Here is a 15,892-nt window from a genome sequence, read left to right as displayed (position 1 = left end):
TGATGGATCCAGAGCAGGTTTCTTTAGGATGAGAATAACCCTTGTTCTCTTGAAAGTAGTTGGTACTTGACCAGATGCTATGGATCTATTGATGATAGTGGTAATGAAGGGCAAAAGGTCTTGCGAGATGGTCTGGAGCATAGTGGAAAGGAGTGGATCCAATGGGCAGGTGGTAGGGTTGAAAGACTGGATGAGTTGTAAAATCTCTTCTGCTGCTACAGTTGAGAAATGTGACAACGAAGGTGTAGGGGAATCCATACTCTGAGATGTAAGTGCAGTTGGGGTTGAAGTGAAGGTCCGGCAGATTTCTTCAATCTTCAACTGGTAGAAAGAAGCAAAGTCTTCTGCAGTCAGGGAGGATGAAGGAGGAGGAGCCAGGGGGTTGAGCAGAGAAGAGATGATGTTGTGGAATTTCCGAGGGTCATGTGAGGAAGCTTCAAGCTTTTCCTTGTAGAAGGAAGTCTTGGCAGAGTCACATCTGAGGAGAACTTGGCAAGGAGTGTTCGGTAAGAATTAAGATCTGCATCAAGTTGTGATTTCTTCCACTTTCTCTCGGATGAGTCATTTAAATTAGGCTGTTCCCTATTCCATTTTTGACGAAGTTGGCAAATAATAGTGAATAAAGGATGTCCAAAACTGGTCAGCAAGAACTTGGCTGTGATGCCAAGATCTACGGCCTAGGAACTCTGTGTTGGCATGTTGGCTCACCTGTGGTAGAGAAGAGTCACGCCACCCCATGAGAATTAGATTTGGGGTGATGGGATCAAAATCTTAAATGTTAGATGAGTCGTAACCAAGTGGTTTTGAATTTAAAACCCCTTCAATTTCCTTCAGGACTGTTCGTAAGACTTCCTCTGATTTGGCTTGACTGCCAAGTACCACTCGCAGAGCGGTTTTAAATTGAATTTTAATTGATCTCTCTCTCCCAAGTTGTAATTTAGTTTTAAGGTTCTGAAAAACTTCCTTCAATTTTCTTGGAGGTTTAAATGGAGGTTTACACAATTGCAGCTTAGAGGAGGGGAGATCTGACATTTGAGGAATAGATGGTTTAGGTCTCCACTTCTTGCTGGTATGCAAGACCACTGATGTTTCTTTACAGCTTGTCTCCTTTAATTAAGTGTTTAGGGTCAAGAACAACTGGGTGAACAATTCGTGGTTCAATATTCTTTACTCGTCTTAGCCTGCCACTCAATACAATAAGTCCTGTTTCTTCATTCAGTTCTGGAGAAAGGGCAAGAAGGCGACTTTGAGATTCAACAGGTTTACCTTGCTTCAAGCACTTGTACTCTGAGGGAAAACTTTGTTGTTGTGCTTGTTTTAGAAGTAAGGTTTCAACAGAGGAAGTGTCAAAGGAGTCTAGATTGTGCTGTCAAAGGAGCTCAGTTGTTGCGGACTTCAATTCTGACCATGACTTAAAAAGACCTGGGTCTGAGAGCACAAGATCTTCTGACTGTATTAACCCACAAAAGAGTGGTTTGCGGAGCTCAGGATCAGGACTAACAGAACTGGATACTAGATTTGTTGGCCACTCACGCAATAGATGTTTCAGGAACATTGGACCTTGTTGCCATCTATGGTCAGGCTTGGCTAGCTCAACAAGTGTACTACCTCTAGTAATGTTGTCCGCTGGATTCTGCCAAGATGGAATATATCTCCAAGAGGAAAGATCTGGGAGTTCCAGAATTTCCGTAACTCTATTGGCTACAAAAACTTTCTATCAACAGGAGGAAGAATGCAGCCAGGACAAAACAATTGTCAAATATGACCATAAAACAGTACATGTCAAAGGGAGAGTCAGTTCGGTTTGCAGGAGTTTTGAAAGTTGGGCACCTGTTAGAGCAGCACAAAGTTCTAGGTGTTCTTTGCCTTTATGGGACAACTCGAGGTATTGCCATGATAAAGGAAGTTTGTACCACACCATCCGCAAATAGGCCACTGAGCCATATGCATTCTCTGAGGCATCAGAAAAAACATGTAACTCCCTGGACATGATTTGTTCTGAAGATAATATTGAATAACAATGGGGAAGTTGGATCAAAGACAAATCAGAAAGCTCTGTTTCCCAAGCCTTTCAGGCCTTTTGAATAGAGTCTGGCATAAGAGGTTGTCCCAGTCTCTGGGTTTCATCCAAAGTTGTTGTATAATGACTTTAGCTGTCATTGTGAAAGGAATTATGTAACCAAATGGATCATATTGACTTGAAAGAGCTTTGTAAACATTGCACATAATTATTGATTTGCATTCTACAGTTCTAGATCTATATCCTAATGAATCACAAGGGCAATGCCAACTCAGAGCAAAGGCTCCTTCTTTTGGGTTCAAACGATCATGATTGATCCATAGTTCAGCACTCTCAGCTCTAGCTTCAGATGGGAGGTGTCGGATCACATCAGGCTGGTTTACTTCTACAGTTAAATACTATTCATGGTTTTCCATTGTGCTACACAATATTATGGGGTAGATACCAGGATTCAGATGAGTCATGAGAAGATTCCACTTTTGAGATGTACCCAGACTTTTCCAACTTAGTATTTTCTTGATCATACATGAAGGCAGCTTTAGGGTTTCTTTCAAGATGCCTCTTCATTCATCGGAGAGAAGAAATAACTGCATTTGTTGAAGCTTGTAGCGTTACAGGAGAGGCAGCATGTAATAAAGGAGTGGCATATCTTTGCACACCATACACATCTTTTTAGATACACCATAGACTCTTTTTGTCTTAGAGGCCAACAAATCCATAGCTGCTTGGACTTGTTTAGATCTAGTAATGACTCTCACATTTTTAAAAGGGAGGATACCCACTTGCCATAATTTCTCCACATCATGGTGGAGTTCATCTAGAGGGTTAGTCATGGTAAAGAGACACTTCGTCTCATCCAATTTAGGAATCTATATTGGACCTTGATGTACCCAACCTAACCTAGTCTGAATCCCGGCTGGAGATTTAGGAAGTCCCAAATACTCCTTGTCAATTGGATTTATCAGACGCGGGTAATCTGCCCCAATAAGGATAAGTGGTTGAACATTGACAAATTCTGGAAGAGGCAAATCTCAAAGATCCCTGAATCATCTCTCTAAAGTGTCTACAGAGTATGACTCTTTAGAAAGACCTAATCTGCTGGCAGAAAAGGCATTGGAAATGGTATACCTCTTGTTTGGGTTGTCAACAGAGAATATTTCGAAGGTTGCAGAAAAGCCTTCAAGTGCGATAGTGTTTTGACGTACAGTTGTAATGACTAAGGATTCAGTTACCCCATCAAGGCCTAAGGCTTCAAATGCTTCAGACAATAACATAGTATGTTTGGACCCGTCATCTAGGATAGCATAAGTTTGTAAGGATCTACCTTTATAGTGGAGAAGCACTTCAACAACTTTTAGTAGTACCTTGCCAGGACCTCCAAGACAACTAAGATAGAATGTAACTTTATCCTGTTCATGACAGTTAACTCCATGAAGTATACTAAGATGTTTTCCATTACATTGTGGACAAGGTTTTTACATATCACAGTCAGCAGCTAGATGGTTAAGTCCACATCCCCAACATATTTTGTTTTCTCTTATCCATGCACTCTTGCCACTGACTTCCAAGGTTTTAATGGTAGGACATAGGCCAATGAAATGCTCATGGCTGGAACAATATGCACATAGATACTTGAAATTCTGTTCCCTCACTCTTAAATTCTGAAATTGCTCATAATGGATCTTCGTACAACTAGATTGCTGTTAGCTCCATACAAGACTGTTAGAGTGTTAATGTGGGTCTTTGGTTGAAGTTTCATTTGAGGTGGTTTTGGAAAAATACTGACTTGATAAGCCATTGATTGACATTCAGCCTCTTCTTGGAGCCAGGCAGAAAAGTTTTGGCTTGGTCTTGACCCAGAGATTGAAGCATGCCAACAAAAACTTGAACCTTTAGTGAAAAACTACTAAATGCTCTAGAGTTGTCTTGTTTCACCCTGGGAAGAACTAGAATGTCTTTCTAGAACTAGAATTTTTCTCAAAACTAATTGGTGAGGTTGTCCATATTTCTTCTGTAGTGCCCAGAGTGCCATACTATATGGTCGAAGGTCATTAGCATAAGCTAAAGCTAAATCACGAGCAGGGGAGAATTTTATGTGGTCTAGCAAAATATGGTACTTGTAATGTTCTGAATCATGAGGTGACAACAGATTTGTCAAAGCCAACTGCAGCATTGCAAATTCTTGTGGGTCATCATTAACCAAAAAGGTGAAGGAAGGCCCTTGAACACAAGAAGTAGGATAAGGAAGAACTGGATAAGGTGTATAATATGGCTGGGGATATGGAAAAGGGTAAGGTAATAAGGTAAGGTTTCCTCCTTTACCAATTTAAGGGAGTTTTTCCTTGCCACTGCTGCCTGAGTCACCTCAGACTTGCTCATAGGGGGATAAATACATACACATTGTGAACTATATATATATCTAATAATAATCTAGAATTTTATTCTGTTAATTCTTTTACTTTTATTATTTGTTATTTCCTTTATCATTAATTATGTTTACCTTCTGCTCTATGTTTATGTTCTGTAAAGCTGCTTTGAGACAATGTCTATTGTAAAAAGCGCTATACAAATAAACTTGAATTGAATAATAAAGCTGCATTTGATTTAGCAGTAAAGGCATTTGGTGGAATATAAGGAACAGTTTTCTGTACAGTGAAATTCCCTGATGGACTGACTGACTGAGGTTGAATATGAGAACTTATATTAACTGAGGATGGATTAGGGATTGGCAAAGTAGGGAATAATGGTCCTATTGGCTGTGAATACTGAGAAGCAGCATACTGAATTGGAGTAGGTAACTGTGCTGTTACTTGGGGAATTGAATGAGTATGAACTAACGACTGGGAGAAAGAGCTGCCTGGTACATGAGAAGTTTATTGTGGTGAACCACCATGATGTACCAGAGGAGTCTGCACTTGAGGGGATGGACAGTTAGAGATTTGGAACTATTATAGGCTGTATCATGCTACCTGATTCTGGTTGAGATGTTTTTCCAGCTGTGCTAAAAACACGCTCAGACTGGAAACTTGTCGGTGGACAACTGAGATGCTGCAGTGCAAAGTGTGCAAGATCGGGCCAGCACTGAAGCTTGCCTGACCAGTATTTCACTGGGTCATCGGTAAGGCTGATGTCCCCATCTGTCAGGTAGGCCTCCATATCACCTGATGGTAAATGTGTCCTCATTGGCATAGCCGATTTCTTTTTCTGCAGGAAAGACAAGACTGAATTGCTGCTGGTGGCAGGTGTCTCTTCTGTGTTTTTTGCAGGTGTAGCCACAGGGTCACAGAGCTCCATCCTGAGAAGTAATGTCCTCTTCAGTGCCTCCACATCAACATTGTTTTGAAAACAGCTGACCTTATATCTGGGGTCAAGAGATAGTGGAGTTTGCAAAAATTGGTTTGAAAGGCCATTCTAATTCTTTGCTCAGACTGGCTGCCAGTTTCCTTGCTGCTGTGCCTAACATTTCCCTGGACTCAGCTGCAACATCTTGGCCCAGCCCCACTGTGGCATCCTGATCATCATCACCAGCCATGAACTGATCAGATTCATCCTCAGATTCCTCACCAGCTGCAAGACCTCCCACATGCAGTGACCTGATGATGAAGCGGAGGCGATGCAGGAGGGGGATGACCTCAGAGATGGAGGCGCTGTGTTTTGAGACTAAAAGGACTAAGAACAGTGAGCATGTCTGATGCTAAACCCCACTCATTTGGATAGATGATTGTTGGAGCTCTACCCATGTTAGACTCCTGTGTCATAATCTGCACAGCTCTGCGTTGCTTCCCCAGCCACTGGAGCATGTAGAACGTATAGTTAGTGAACGTATATGTAGTCTGTTGCTGGCTTTGCTTGAGCGATGAACATGGCCAGATATACTCCTGGCTTTGGAGAGAAGGGATGTCACAACCCTGTTCTTCTCCAGTGCTTTGATCACCACCAAGTGAAGTGTATGGGACACGCAACAAATGTGCCCATATTCAGTTAAAGCTTTCACCATGTTGGCTGCATTATCTGAAACAACAAACCATATTGTGACAGACTGACCAACAGACTCTTCCCACTCTCTCATCTTTTCCTTAAGGCAGCACAGATTGTTGTTTGATGTGTGCTCAATGTACAGCACACCAACATTTACTGTAGCAGCCCTACTTCCCTCTGTACTGAAGCTTCCCCTACACGTTCACACCAGTCAGAGACATGCACATGCATTGTGATTACTGGTCCAGAGATCTGTAGTGAGGTTGATGACACGTCCTTCAGCTGCCTTAAGTGACTGGACCAACTCCCCTCTCATTGCCTCATACAGCTCAGGCACTACAGTTCGACTGAAATAGTGCCTCGATGGGATCTTTTACTTGGGCTCTAAAAAGCCAACAAGTTGCTTGAAGCCTCTCTTCTCCACCACAGAGAAAGGTTCAAGATCAGTGCAGATCATTTTACCAATCATCTCTGTAATTTGTTTTGACTGGGGATGGTTTGCTGAGAATGGCTGCTTTGCTGTAAATGCAGTGAGTATTGGTGAAGAGGAAGATGAATGTGGGCCCTTAGCAGCACCCAGCTGAACACCAGTGACCCGAGAAGGAAGAGGAGAGGAGGTGGCTGTTACAGTGGGCTTTCTCATGTGATGGACATATAGCAGATGGTTATGTTGAGATGTTGTGTTTGTTGTGTTGATGTTTTGCATCTCTGCCTCTGCTTAGCTTGGACTTGCAAAGCATACAAATGGCTTTGGAGGGATCATTTTCAGAAACAGTCAAAAACAGCTACTGCCACTGTTTTCATTGTCACTGATTTGACCCTCACTGTCCTGCAAGGTTAAGCAAACTCTGACAGGTGGTTCAGAGAGAGAGAAAGTGTGTTTGTTTGTGTGTGTAGCTTAATTTGTAATATTTTATATACCACTACTACCTTTATATTTTATGAAATACAGCAAAAAGTGTCAGACACTCAGTGTGTAAAGTAAAAAATAAACTGGTTAGAGCCAGCTGATGGTTAAAAAGAAAAAACTTAGATGACTGGCAGAGAGAGGAAGAGAGAGAGTGTGTGTAGCTTAATTAATTTGTAATATTTATAACACTAACTTTAACTTACTACCTTTATTTTTTTATGAAATACAGAAAAAAGTGTCAGACACTCAGTGCGGGAAGTAAAAAAAACTGGTTAGAGCCAGCTGACTTAAAAAAAAAACTCTGAAGACCAGCAGAGAGAGAGAGTGTGTGTATGTGTGTGTAGTTTAATAATTAATTTGTAATATTTATAACACTAGCTTACTACCTTTATGTTTTTATGAAAAACAGCAAAAACTCAGTGTCTGGTTACTGATTAGAGACAGCTGAAGGTTTAAAAAAGAAAAAAATCTCCGATAGGCAGAGACGCAATGCGAGTCACATTCTACCAAGCAAGCACCACGTCTGAATGAACCCACGTTTACCAGAACTCTACTGGTTAGTAAGTACGTATTATTAACATTACAACCCGAAGTAAAAAGCTGAAGAAATCCTAAACATTAATGGAAAAGACCCGCAAACCCGAATGACTGAGGGAGAGACAGAGAGCTGTTCTGTGTGTGACTGTGAGTGAGCAGAGCGAGACACAGCAACACAATACATCTGTATGTGTGTAGGGGAGGGGCGCTGTGACTAGCCTATCACAGAATGCTGACACAATCAGCTACCCAATGATGATTTTCATTCAATCCATGCACAGAGGCTCATCTCTAATGACAACTTCCAATACACAGAATATCTTAATCCCTTTGCTCTCATTTATTCTTGTTGATAATAAAGCTGGATGCACAGTACACTGGTTCCCTTTCAAGGGACACCGGTTGGCTCTTGAGGGAGCTGGCTGCGTGCATTGTGAGGGCTTCCCTCTGCGTACTCTCCGATCGCACCTGACTGTATTTTAAGCTTCAGCTGCTCCTCGTGGTTCAGGTCCTGTGTCCGCTCAGGCGGTGCGGCGGCTTCAATCATGGGGTTTGCAGGTTGACTTAGCAGAAACAGGGAAAGAGACAGGTATTTCCATTTCTCTTGCCTTCTCCCCTGACTCTGTTCGCACGGTTTCAGTTTCGGGAGCTTGCCCTGCGATTTCTCCCGACATGGAAGAGAGCATACAGCTTTCTGCGTCAGGCTCTGAGGAGCTTGATGTGGGTGGAGAGGGGCTTCCCCCCTTTGAACAGCTGACACAATCAGTGGCATTCAAGGAGCTCCTCGAGGCGATGCCATGCACTGTGTCTAGGTTAAAATTAGATTGGCCTGAAGAGGAAGTTAGTGTTGTCCGTTCTAAGCTAGACGACAGCTTTCTGACTTCAGGCCGCAGGCCACCTTAATGCAGGCAGCTGCCATTTCTCCCAGACCTCCATGCCGAGGTGTCAAGGTCATGAAAAAATCAATGTTCAGGGCGTATTTTTTCACTTGCCATGTTGCCATGTCTAATATTTGGCCATTATAGGGCTTGAAAGCCATGGGTATGGGGCGATGCCTGGGATTGAAGAGACGCTTGGTGTATCTCTCACCTACATTGACCACATGGAGGAAGCCAACCTTCCATCCAAGCCTTTTAAAAGTACCTCAGCCCTTGTGGGTAAGGCCTACACGGCAGAAGGCCAAGCAGGTGTGGCCTTGCACAACATGGTGGTTTTGCAGGCCTACCAGGCTGACCTGCTTACTGTACACAGCTCGATGGTGGTGAGGGGTTGGGACCTCCGGTTGGTATCTGAGCTCTGCCGAGCCACTAACTTTGCGCTCCGTGCCACATAGCAGACGCCCAATCCATAGGCTGTTCTATGGCTGTGCTGGTTGCCATGGAGAGGCATCTGTGGCTCACTTTAACTGATATTAAAGATAAGGATAAGTCCTTTCTTCTGGACACCCCAGTTTCACCTCAGGACTTGTTTGGCTACGCAGTGATTACTGTCGTCGACAGGCACCAGGAGGTAAAATGCCAGTGGGTAGCGTTCAGAGAGTTTCTCTCTCGCTGTGGCGAGCAGCCTGGGCCATCTTGCAGCCACTCCTAGTTCACTCAGGGCAGTGAAAAGGGTTAGTGTGGCTGCCCATGCCTCCCCCCGTCTAAGACTAGGGAGGCCGGTCGGCATACCCGGGCCCAGACCCGTCAGGTGAGAGGGGACCTTAGGTCCGTCATCTCACCCAGGTGGGCTACAAAGGAGTCCTGATGCCCGAGGGCTGGAGTTCCTAGGAGTGTCCTATTCAGGAAGGCTGGCCATGCCCCGGGCGTCCTCTCGCGCTTCCGTCAGACAAATAGAAGCTGGAGCAATGGGGGCCTTGATGGTTATTTTGTATTTGGAATTATGAGTCATGAAGTGCACTGAAAAAATGGTGATTCAGTCTGCATTGGATTGTAGGAAATGTAGTATAAAGGAAAAACAAGTCTAATTCACACACACACACACACACACACACACACACACACACACACACACACACATATTATATATATGTATATATCTGCACCTAAGGATTTACAGAACACTTCTTGTCAAGTTCTCCTCAGATGTGACTTCTGCCAAGACTTCCTTCTACAAGGAAAAAGCTTGAAGCTTCCTCACATGACCCTCGGAAATTCCACAACATCATCTCTTCTCTGCTCAACCCCCCGGCTCCACCTTCTTCATCCTCCCTGACTGCAGAAGACTTTGCTTCTTTCTACCAGGAGAAGATTGAGGAAATCTGCCGGACCTTCACTTCAGCCCCGACTGCACTTACATCTCAGAGTATGGATTCCCCTACACCTTCGTTGTCACATTTTTCAACTGTGTCAGCAGAAGAGATTTTACAACTCATCCAGTCCTGCAATCCTACCACCTGCCCACTGGATCCACTCCCTACCACTATGCTCCAGACCATCTCACAAGACCTCTTGCCCTTCATTTCCACTATCGTCAATAGATCCATAGCATCTGGTCAAGTACCAACTACTTTCAAGAGAGCAAGGGTTATTCCCATCCTAAAGAAACCTGCTCTGGATCCATCAGACATCAGTAACTACAGACCGGTATCACTTCTCTCATTTCTTTCAAAAATTCTTGAACGCATTGTCTATAATCAACTGTCTGTCTATCTCTCACAGAACAACCTCCAAGATCCCAAACAGTCTGGCTTTAAAGCAGCTCACTCTACAGAGACAGCCCTTTTGGATGTCTCTGAGAAGCTACATACTGCTAGATCAGCCAAACTATCATCCGTCCTTATCCTCCTTGACCTTTCAGCAGCGTTTGATACGGTCAACCACAAGACTCTCTTATCCTCCCTCAAGAGTCTTGGGATTTGCGGATCAGCTTGGGAATGGTTTGCCTCCTACCTGGAAGGACGCTCATATCAAGTAACATGGAGGGGAGTGACATCTGCTCCACGCAGACTCTCCACTGGCGTCCCACAGGGCTCAGTACTTGGTCCTCTTCTTTTCTCCTTGTATACTCACTCTCTTGGTGAAGTTATTTCATCACATGGGTTCTCTTACCACTGCTATGCTGATGATACACAACTTATCTTCTCTTTCCCACCCTCAGATGCCACAGCTTCTGACCGGATCTCAGCATGTCTGGCAGAAATTTCATCATGGATGACTGCTCATCAGTTAAAGCTCAATCCGAGCAAAACTGAACTGCTGTTCATCCCAGGTGATTCATCCCCAGGTCCCGATCTTGCTATATCCTTGCACAACGATCTGATCTCCCCTTCAGCCACAGCTCGCAACCTTGGGGTAACCATGGACAATCAACTGTCCTTTTCCTCTCATGTTGCAAATGTGACTCGCTCATGTCGGTTTCTTCTCTACAACATTAGAAGGATTCGGCCATTTTTGTCCACACAGACTGCCCAGGTACTTGTTCAGTCTCTTGTCATTTCTAGACTGGATTACTGCAATGCACTGCTGGCAGGTCTACCTATGAACGCAATCCGTCCTCTGCAAATGATCCAAAATGCAGCTGCCCGGCTTGTTTTCAACCTGCCAAAGTTCTCGCATACCACCCCGCTGCTGCGATCCCTCCACTGGCTTCCGGTAGCTGCACGCATCCGGTTCAAAACACTGATGCTGGCCTACAAAGCCAAAAATGGACCAGCCCCCTCTTAGCTCAAAGCCCTCATCATTCCTCGCACTGCACCCCGTAACCTCCGATCTACCAGCACTGCTCGACTGGTTCCACCATCTCTCAGGGTAAGAGGCAAGTATACTACAAGACTCTTCTCTGTACTGGCACCAAGGTGGTGGAATGAACTTCCCATAGAGGTCCGGACAGCCGAGTCACTGGCTATTTTCAAGCGGCGGTTGAAGACCTACTTATTCAGGAAGCACTTCAACTAGCACTTCTTTCCTTATCTTTTGCATTTAAAAAAAAAAAAAAAAAAAAAACACTTTCATTGTAACTTTGAACAAATGTTTTAAACTCATGGTATCTTAAGTATGTAACCTAGTGAACCAGCATTAATGTATTCAGTGTTAGAGATTTAAGCACTTATGTACGTCGCTCTGGATAAGGGCGTCTGCCAAATGCTGTAAATGTAAATGTAAATGTAAGGATATTACAGCGGTCTACCGAACAGAAGTCTTTCCAGAGGCCTGAGGGGTGGCCCACAATTAGAGCAAAGGCCTGCATTCAGCCTGGAGACATGGACTGTAGGGTTCATCTTCATGGACTGGGGGAGCTGCCGGTGATAATTCATGGGATTAATCTGTAAATTAATAATTGTAAAATTTTGAAAATTTACCTTAAAATTACAGGGCCTTGAAGGTTATTTTGTTTGAGCTATCTGTTGGATTAGTGGAAAATTTTTGGGGTGCAAATTCATCTTTGAAGATGTGTATATATAAATATGTATACATAGACACACAGACACGCACACAGACACACACATATATAAGTATAAAACATATATACAAAGGTCACATCTCTCAGCTAGCTCATGCAGATTTCTGATTTTGTCACGGTTGGTGCAAATGCCTCGCCTCCCAAACGTCAACATAGAGAAGCGTCTCCAGAATACTAGTCACTTACGGACTACACCTCCCATCATCCATCATGGAGACTGATTGCTCCACCACCTGTTACCTATCAGCTATTTTCTATATATACGAACTTGACTCCAGTGTGAATTCTCGATGTGCCATACCGATCATTCTGAGCATTTCTTATATGTTTCTAGTTTCAGTTTCTGATCTAGTTTCTGTATTCTGGTTTTCTGATTGTTTGCTGCCTGCCCTAACCTTCTGCCTGTCTTTCCGTTTTTGATTCCTGCCTGCCTTAGCCTGTCTGTTTGTTTGCGAGTTTGTTATTAAAAGCTGCAAATGGATCATCAGCCTTACAACTCCTCATTACAGAAGACTTCACCACCGAGCGATCCAGCAGCTGTCTACCAGCTCACGACACAACTCTCCGCCCAAGCGCAGCAGCTCGCTGGTCACCATCAGCAGCTGACGCGAGTTACCTCGCTCACTGAAGAAATCACTACGACGTTACAGAATTTGCGAGGAGTTACCACGGTGCCGAGCCCCCCACCACCTGCAGTGTCTCTTCCAGCCACCTCATATGCCGCTCCCGCGGTTGCTAGCCCTCGTCTCGCCTTCCCAGGGAAATTCAATGGAAATCCCGGAAAGTGCAAGGGCTTTTTAATGTAGTGCTCGCTCTTCGTAGCGCAGCAACCTGCTCTGTACCTGACCGAAGCCAGCCGCTTAGCCTTTGTGTGCATGCTCCTCACTGGCAACGCACTGGAATAGGCCACCGTGGTATGGAGAGAAGATGGCACCGCCTTCCCCACCTTTGAGCACTTCCTCGTGCAGTTCTGCACGTCTTTGACCACTCCGCTACAGTAGAGAGCATGGAGGAGCGCTTACTGGCCATATCACAGGGAGATCGCACTGCTGCAGACTACGCGCTGGTTTTCCGCACTCTCGCCAGCGAAGGCAGGCTGGGAGGAGAGGCCCCTGAAGCTGCTGTACCGCAAGGGCTTGAACTCGGATCTGCAAGCCGAGCTCTCCTGCCAGGACAAGGGGAGGAACCTGTCCGTGTTTATGGACCTCTTCATACAGATCGACAATCTGATGCAAACCTGCCGAGCTTCCGCATGCCCTCTTTGACCTGAGACCACACGCGCTTCCCGACCTGAGAACCCCGAACCCATGCAGCTCGATTTCACGCACCTCACGCCCGAAGAGCGAGCGAGGCGCTTCCGCCTCCAGCTTTGCATGTACTGCGGAGAATCTGGACACATGCTGTCTACCTGCCCCACCAGGCCGCCCAGCAGGCGGAACACTCCGGTGAGTTGGGATCTCTTCACACCTTGATCACTAAGCTGTGCACGGATCAGAGTACAACTCGAGATGCGAGGGGAGAAAATTAGTCTGGCCACTCCTGCCTCGCCTCCTCGTCAACATAGAGAAGTGTCTCCGGAATACTAGTCACTTCCGGGCTATACCTCCCATCATCCATCATGGAGACTGATTGCTCCACCATCTGTCAGCCATTTCCTATATATACCAACTTGAACTTGACTCCAGTGCGAAGTCTCGATCTCCATAGCAATCATTCTGAGCGTTTCTCATATGTTTCTAGTTCTGGTTTCTGATCTAGTTTCTGTATTCTGGTTTTCTGATTGTTTGCTGCCTGCTCTGATCTTCTGCCTGTATTTCCATTTTTGATTTCTGCCTGCCCTACCTTTTTGTGTTTGCCGGTCCTGACCCTGTCTGTTTGTTTGCGAGTTTGTTATTAAAAGCTGCTAATGGATCATCAGCCTTACGACTCCTCATTACAGATATACTCAATTGCTGCTTTAATTTTAACTACTTCAGTTAAAATGTCTCAAGCATATTAAGTAACTGGCAAATTCAATGAATAAAGGGCATTTCAGTTGTTTTCTTCACTGATTATTTTTGTTCTTAAATGTTCTGCTATTTTCAGTTAAGTCATTGTTAATATTTTCAGACGGACAAATAAACAATTATTTGAGGACAAATTCTATTTTTAATTTTTAAAATAAATATTAAAGATTAATTAAGACCATTGTATTTGTTCACCAACATACAGTATTAATGTGCATGCACTGGTCACTCATCTTTGCTGTGTCTTTGTTTGCAATCCAGCAAACTGCTCTCAGTGGCAACCTGAAAACTTTCAGTTGGTTTTGACGATCCAAAAAATGTGTATATATGGGATTTATGTTTTGCCTCTTTTACTTTTACTGATTCTGTGCATCTTTTTGCAGTGACAATCTCTACTAGTTCATTCTTCGATGGCTTGCTAGTCACTGGTCTTTACACCTCCACCACTGTCCAAGCAGTACATGTCGCTACTCCTGCTTCTCCTGGATTTGGTAAGTCTATAACTGGATAAGTGGTAATTGTATGTTTTGTTTTGTTTTATATATCACTTTGCTGCCAGGTTTGATTAATTGAATAGCTAAATGAATGGCCAAGTATATACAGCTGTACACAATTATATATATATATATATATATATATATATATATATATATATATATATATATATATATACATACACACACATTATGTTTATACAGCTATACAATTACACATTATACACATTATTGGGTTGTGGGTTTTTTCCCTTTGCCCTTCTGAAAGAGTCTGAGCTCTTGCCGAACAAAGCCAAATAAGTCTAGACAATACATGTTTACTACTTTCTTGTGGCAGGTTCATGTTCTTGGGATTTGAACTCATAACCTTGTGAACAGCAGTCCAACATCTTAACTGTAATTCTTTAACTGTCACAATCCCACTGGTGGAACACTTGGCACTTTTTTATATATTGCCGTTCTTCAGATCACATATTTTAGAAATCACCACAATTAGGTTCAGCCTGTGAAAACCATTTGAAATCAGATGTTGTGTTACAATGGAGATGGTACTTTAATTTCTTTTAGTGAGCTCCTACCATAGTGGGTGATGTCAGGTTTCAAATTACAATTTTAATATATTTTAGCTACATTATATTCAAATCTTTTTTCTAATCTTGACAAATCAAATATTGTTGGAAAGGTCTGAGTCTCACAGTTCCATATTTTCCAACTGTTTTGTGATAGAAGTGATTTTTGGACATTTATAAATAAGTAACAGAATGCATAAAAAATTCAATAGAATTGTGTCACACGGTGGCTATTTTTGGTACAGCTCCTAAACAAAATATCAAAGGAACTTTCACATTTTTGTGAAAGCTATATCAACTTCAAATTTGGAACGTAGCTATGATAGACATGTGGCTTTCATTTGATAGCAATTTTAATGTAAAATATACTTGATAAAATATACATTTTATATTAAATATATTCTTATTACATTACATTTAATTAACAGTAACTTTAAACTTACATAACTTTTTCATACTTACATTTTTTTCAATGATTTAAGTTTGGATTGGATTAATGTTTATTCTCAAAACTTGTGTGAAAGTTAGGGGTTAAGTAAAATGACCTGTTCTTACTTATGAGTAATAAGCCAAATGGCTTTGCGGTAAAGGAAGTGCTCAGGACCAGGAAAGAGATCTCGGATATCATCCCGTGAGAGAGTTGGTAAAATTTCTTCCCCAATGTTAGCAGCTATGTTAGTTGACATAGCTCTGGTGCATTATACTTTGTATGCATTTCAGATATTGTAAAAATGCATCCACTTTATTAGAGCTATTTAATATCAATTTACTGTACCGAAATAGAGACATTTTTGTTTTATAAAATGGTCCTAATAGGGCAGAAATATTAAAGCTATGAAATGGCTGAATAAAGTGAAATAAACAGGCAATAATGATCAAAGATTCTTAACACGTTACAAAAAGAATACTCATTAGCATCATTAAATGCATTAGGTATTGTGACAAATCAATAAACAGAGCACTTAATAGCATTGGGT

General features: G+C 43.0%; 1 protein-coding gene across 1 annotated transcript in view; it reads left to right on the top strand.

The window, feature by feature from the left end:
* Nucleotides 1-15,892, top strand: part of reln (reelin) — a 447,239-nt gene that overhangs the window by 54,887 nt on the left and 376,460 nt on the right. The window contains exon 2 of the mRNA XM_047822245.1: nucleotides 14,236-14,343. Within this exon, the coding sequence (XP_047678201.1) occupies nucleotides 14,236-14,343 (108 nt within the window). The remainder of the gene's footprint in view (nucleotides 1-14,235; nucleotides 14,344-15,892) is intronic.

The sequence above is a fragment of the Tachysurus fulvidraco genome, chromosome 13 (assembly GCF_022655615.1).
Source record: "Tachysurus fulvidraco isolate hzauxx_2018 chromosome 13, HZAU_PFXX_2.0, whole genome shotgun sequence".
In the NCBI taxonomy this organism is placed as follows: Eukaryota; Metazoa; Chordata; class Actinopteri; order Siluriformes; family Bagridae; genus Tachysurus; species Tachysurus fulvidraco.
This window is presented reverse-complemented; position numbering and strand designations above follow the sequence as displayed.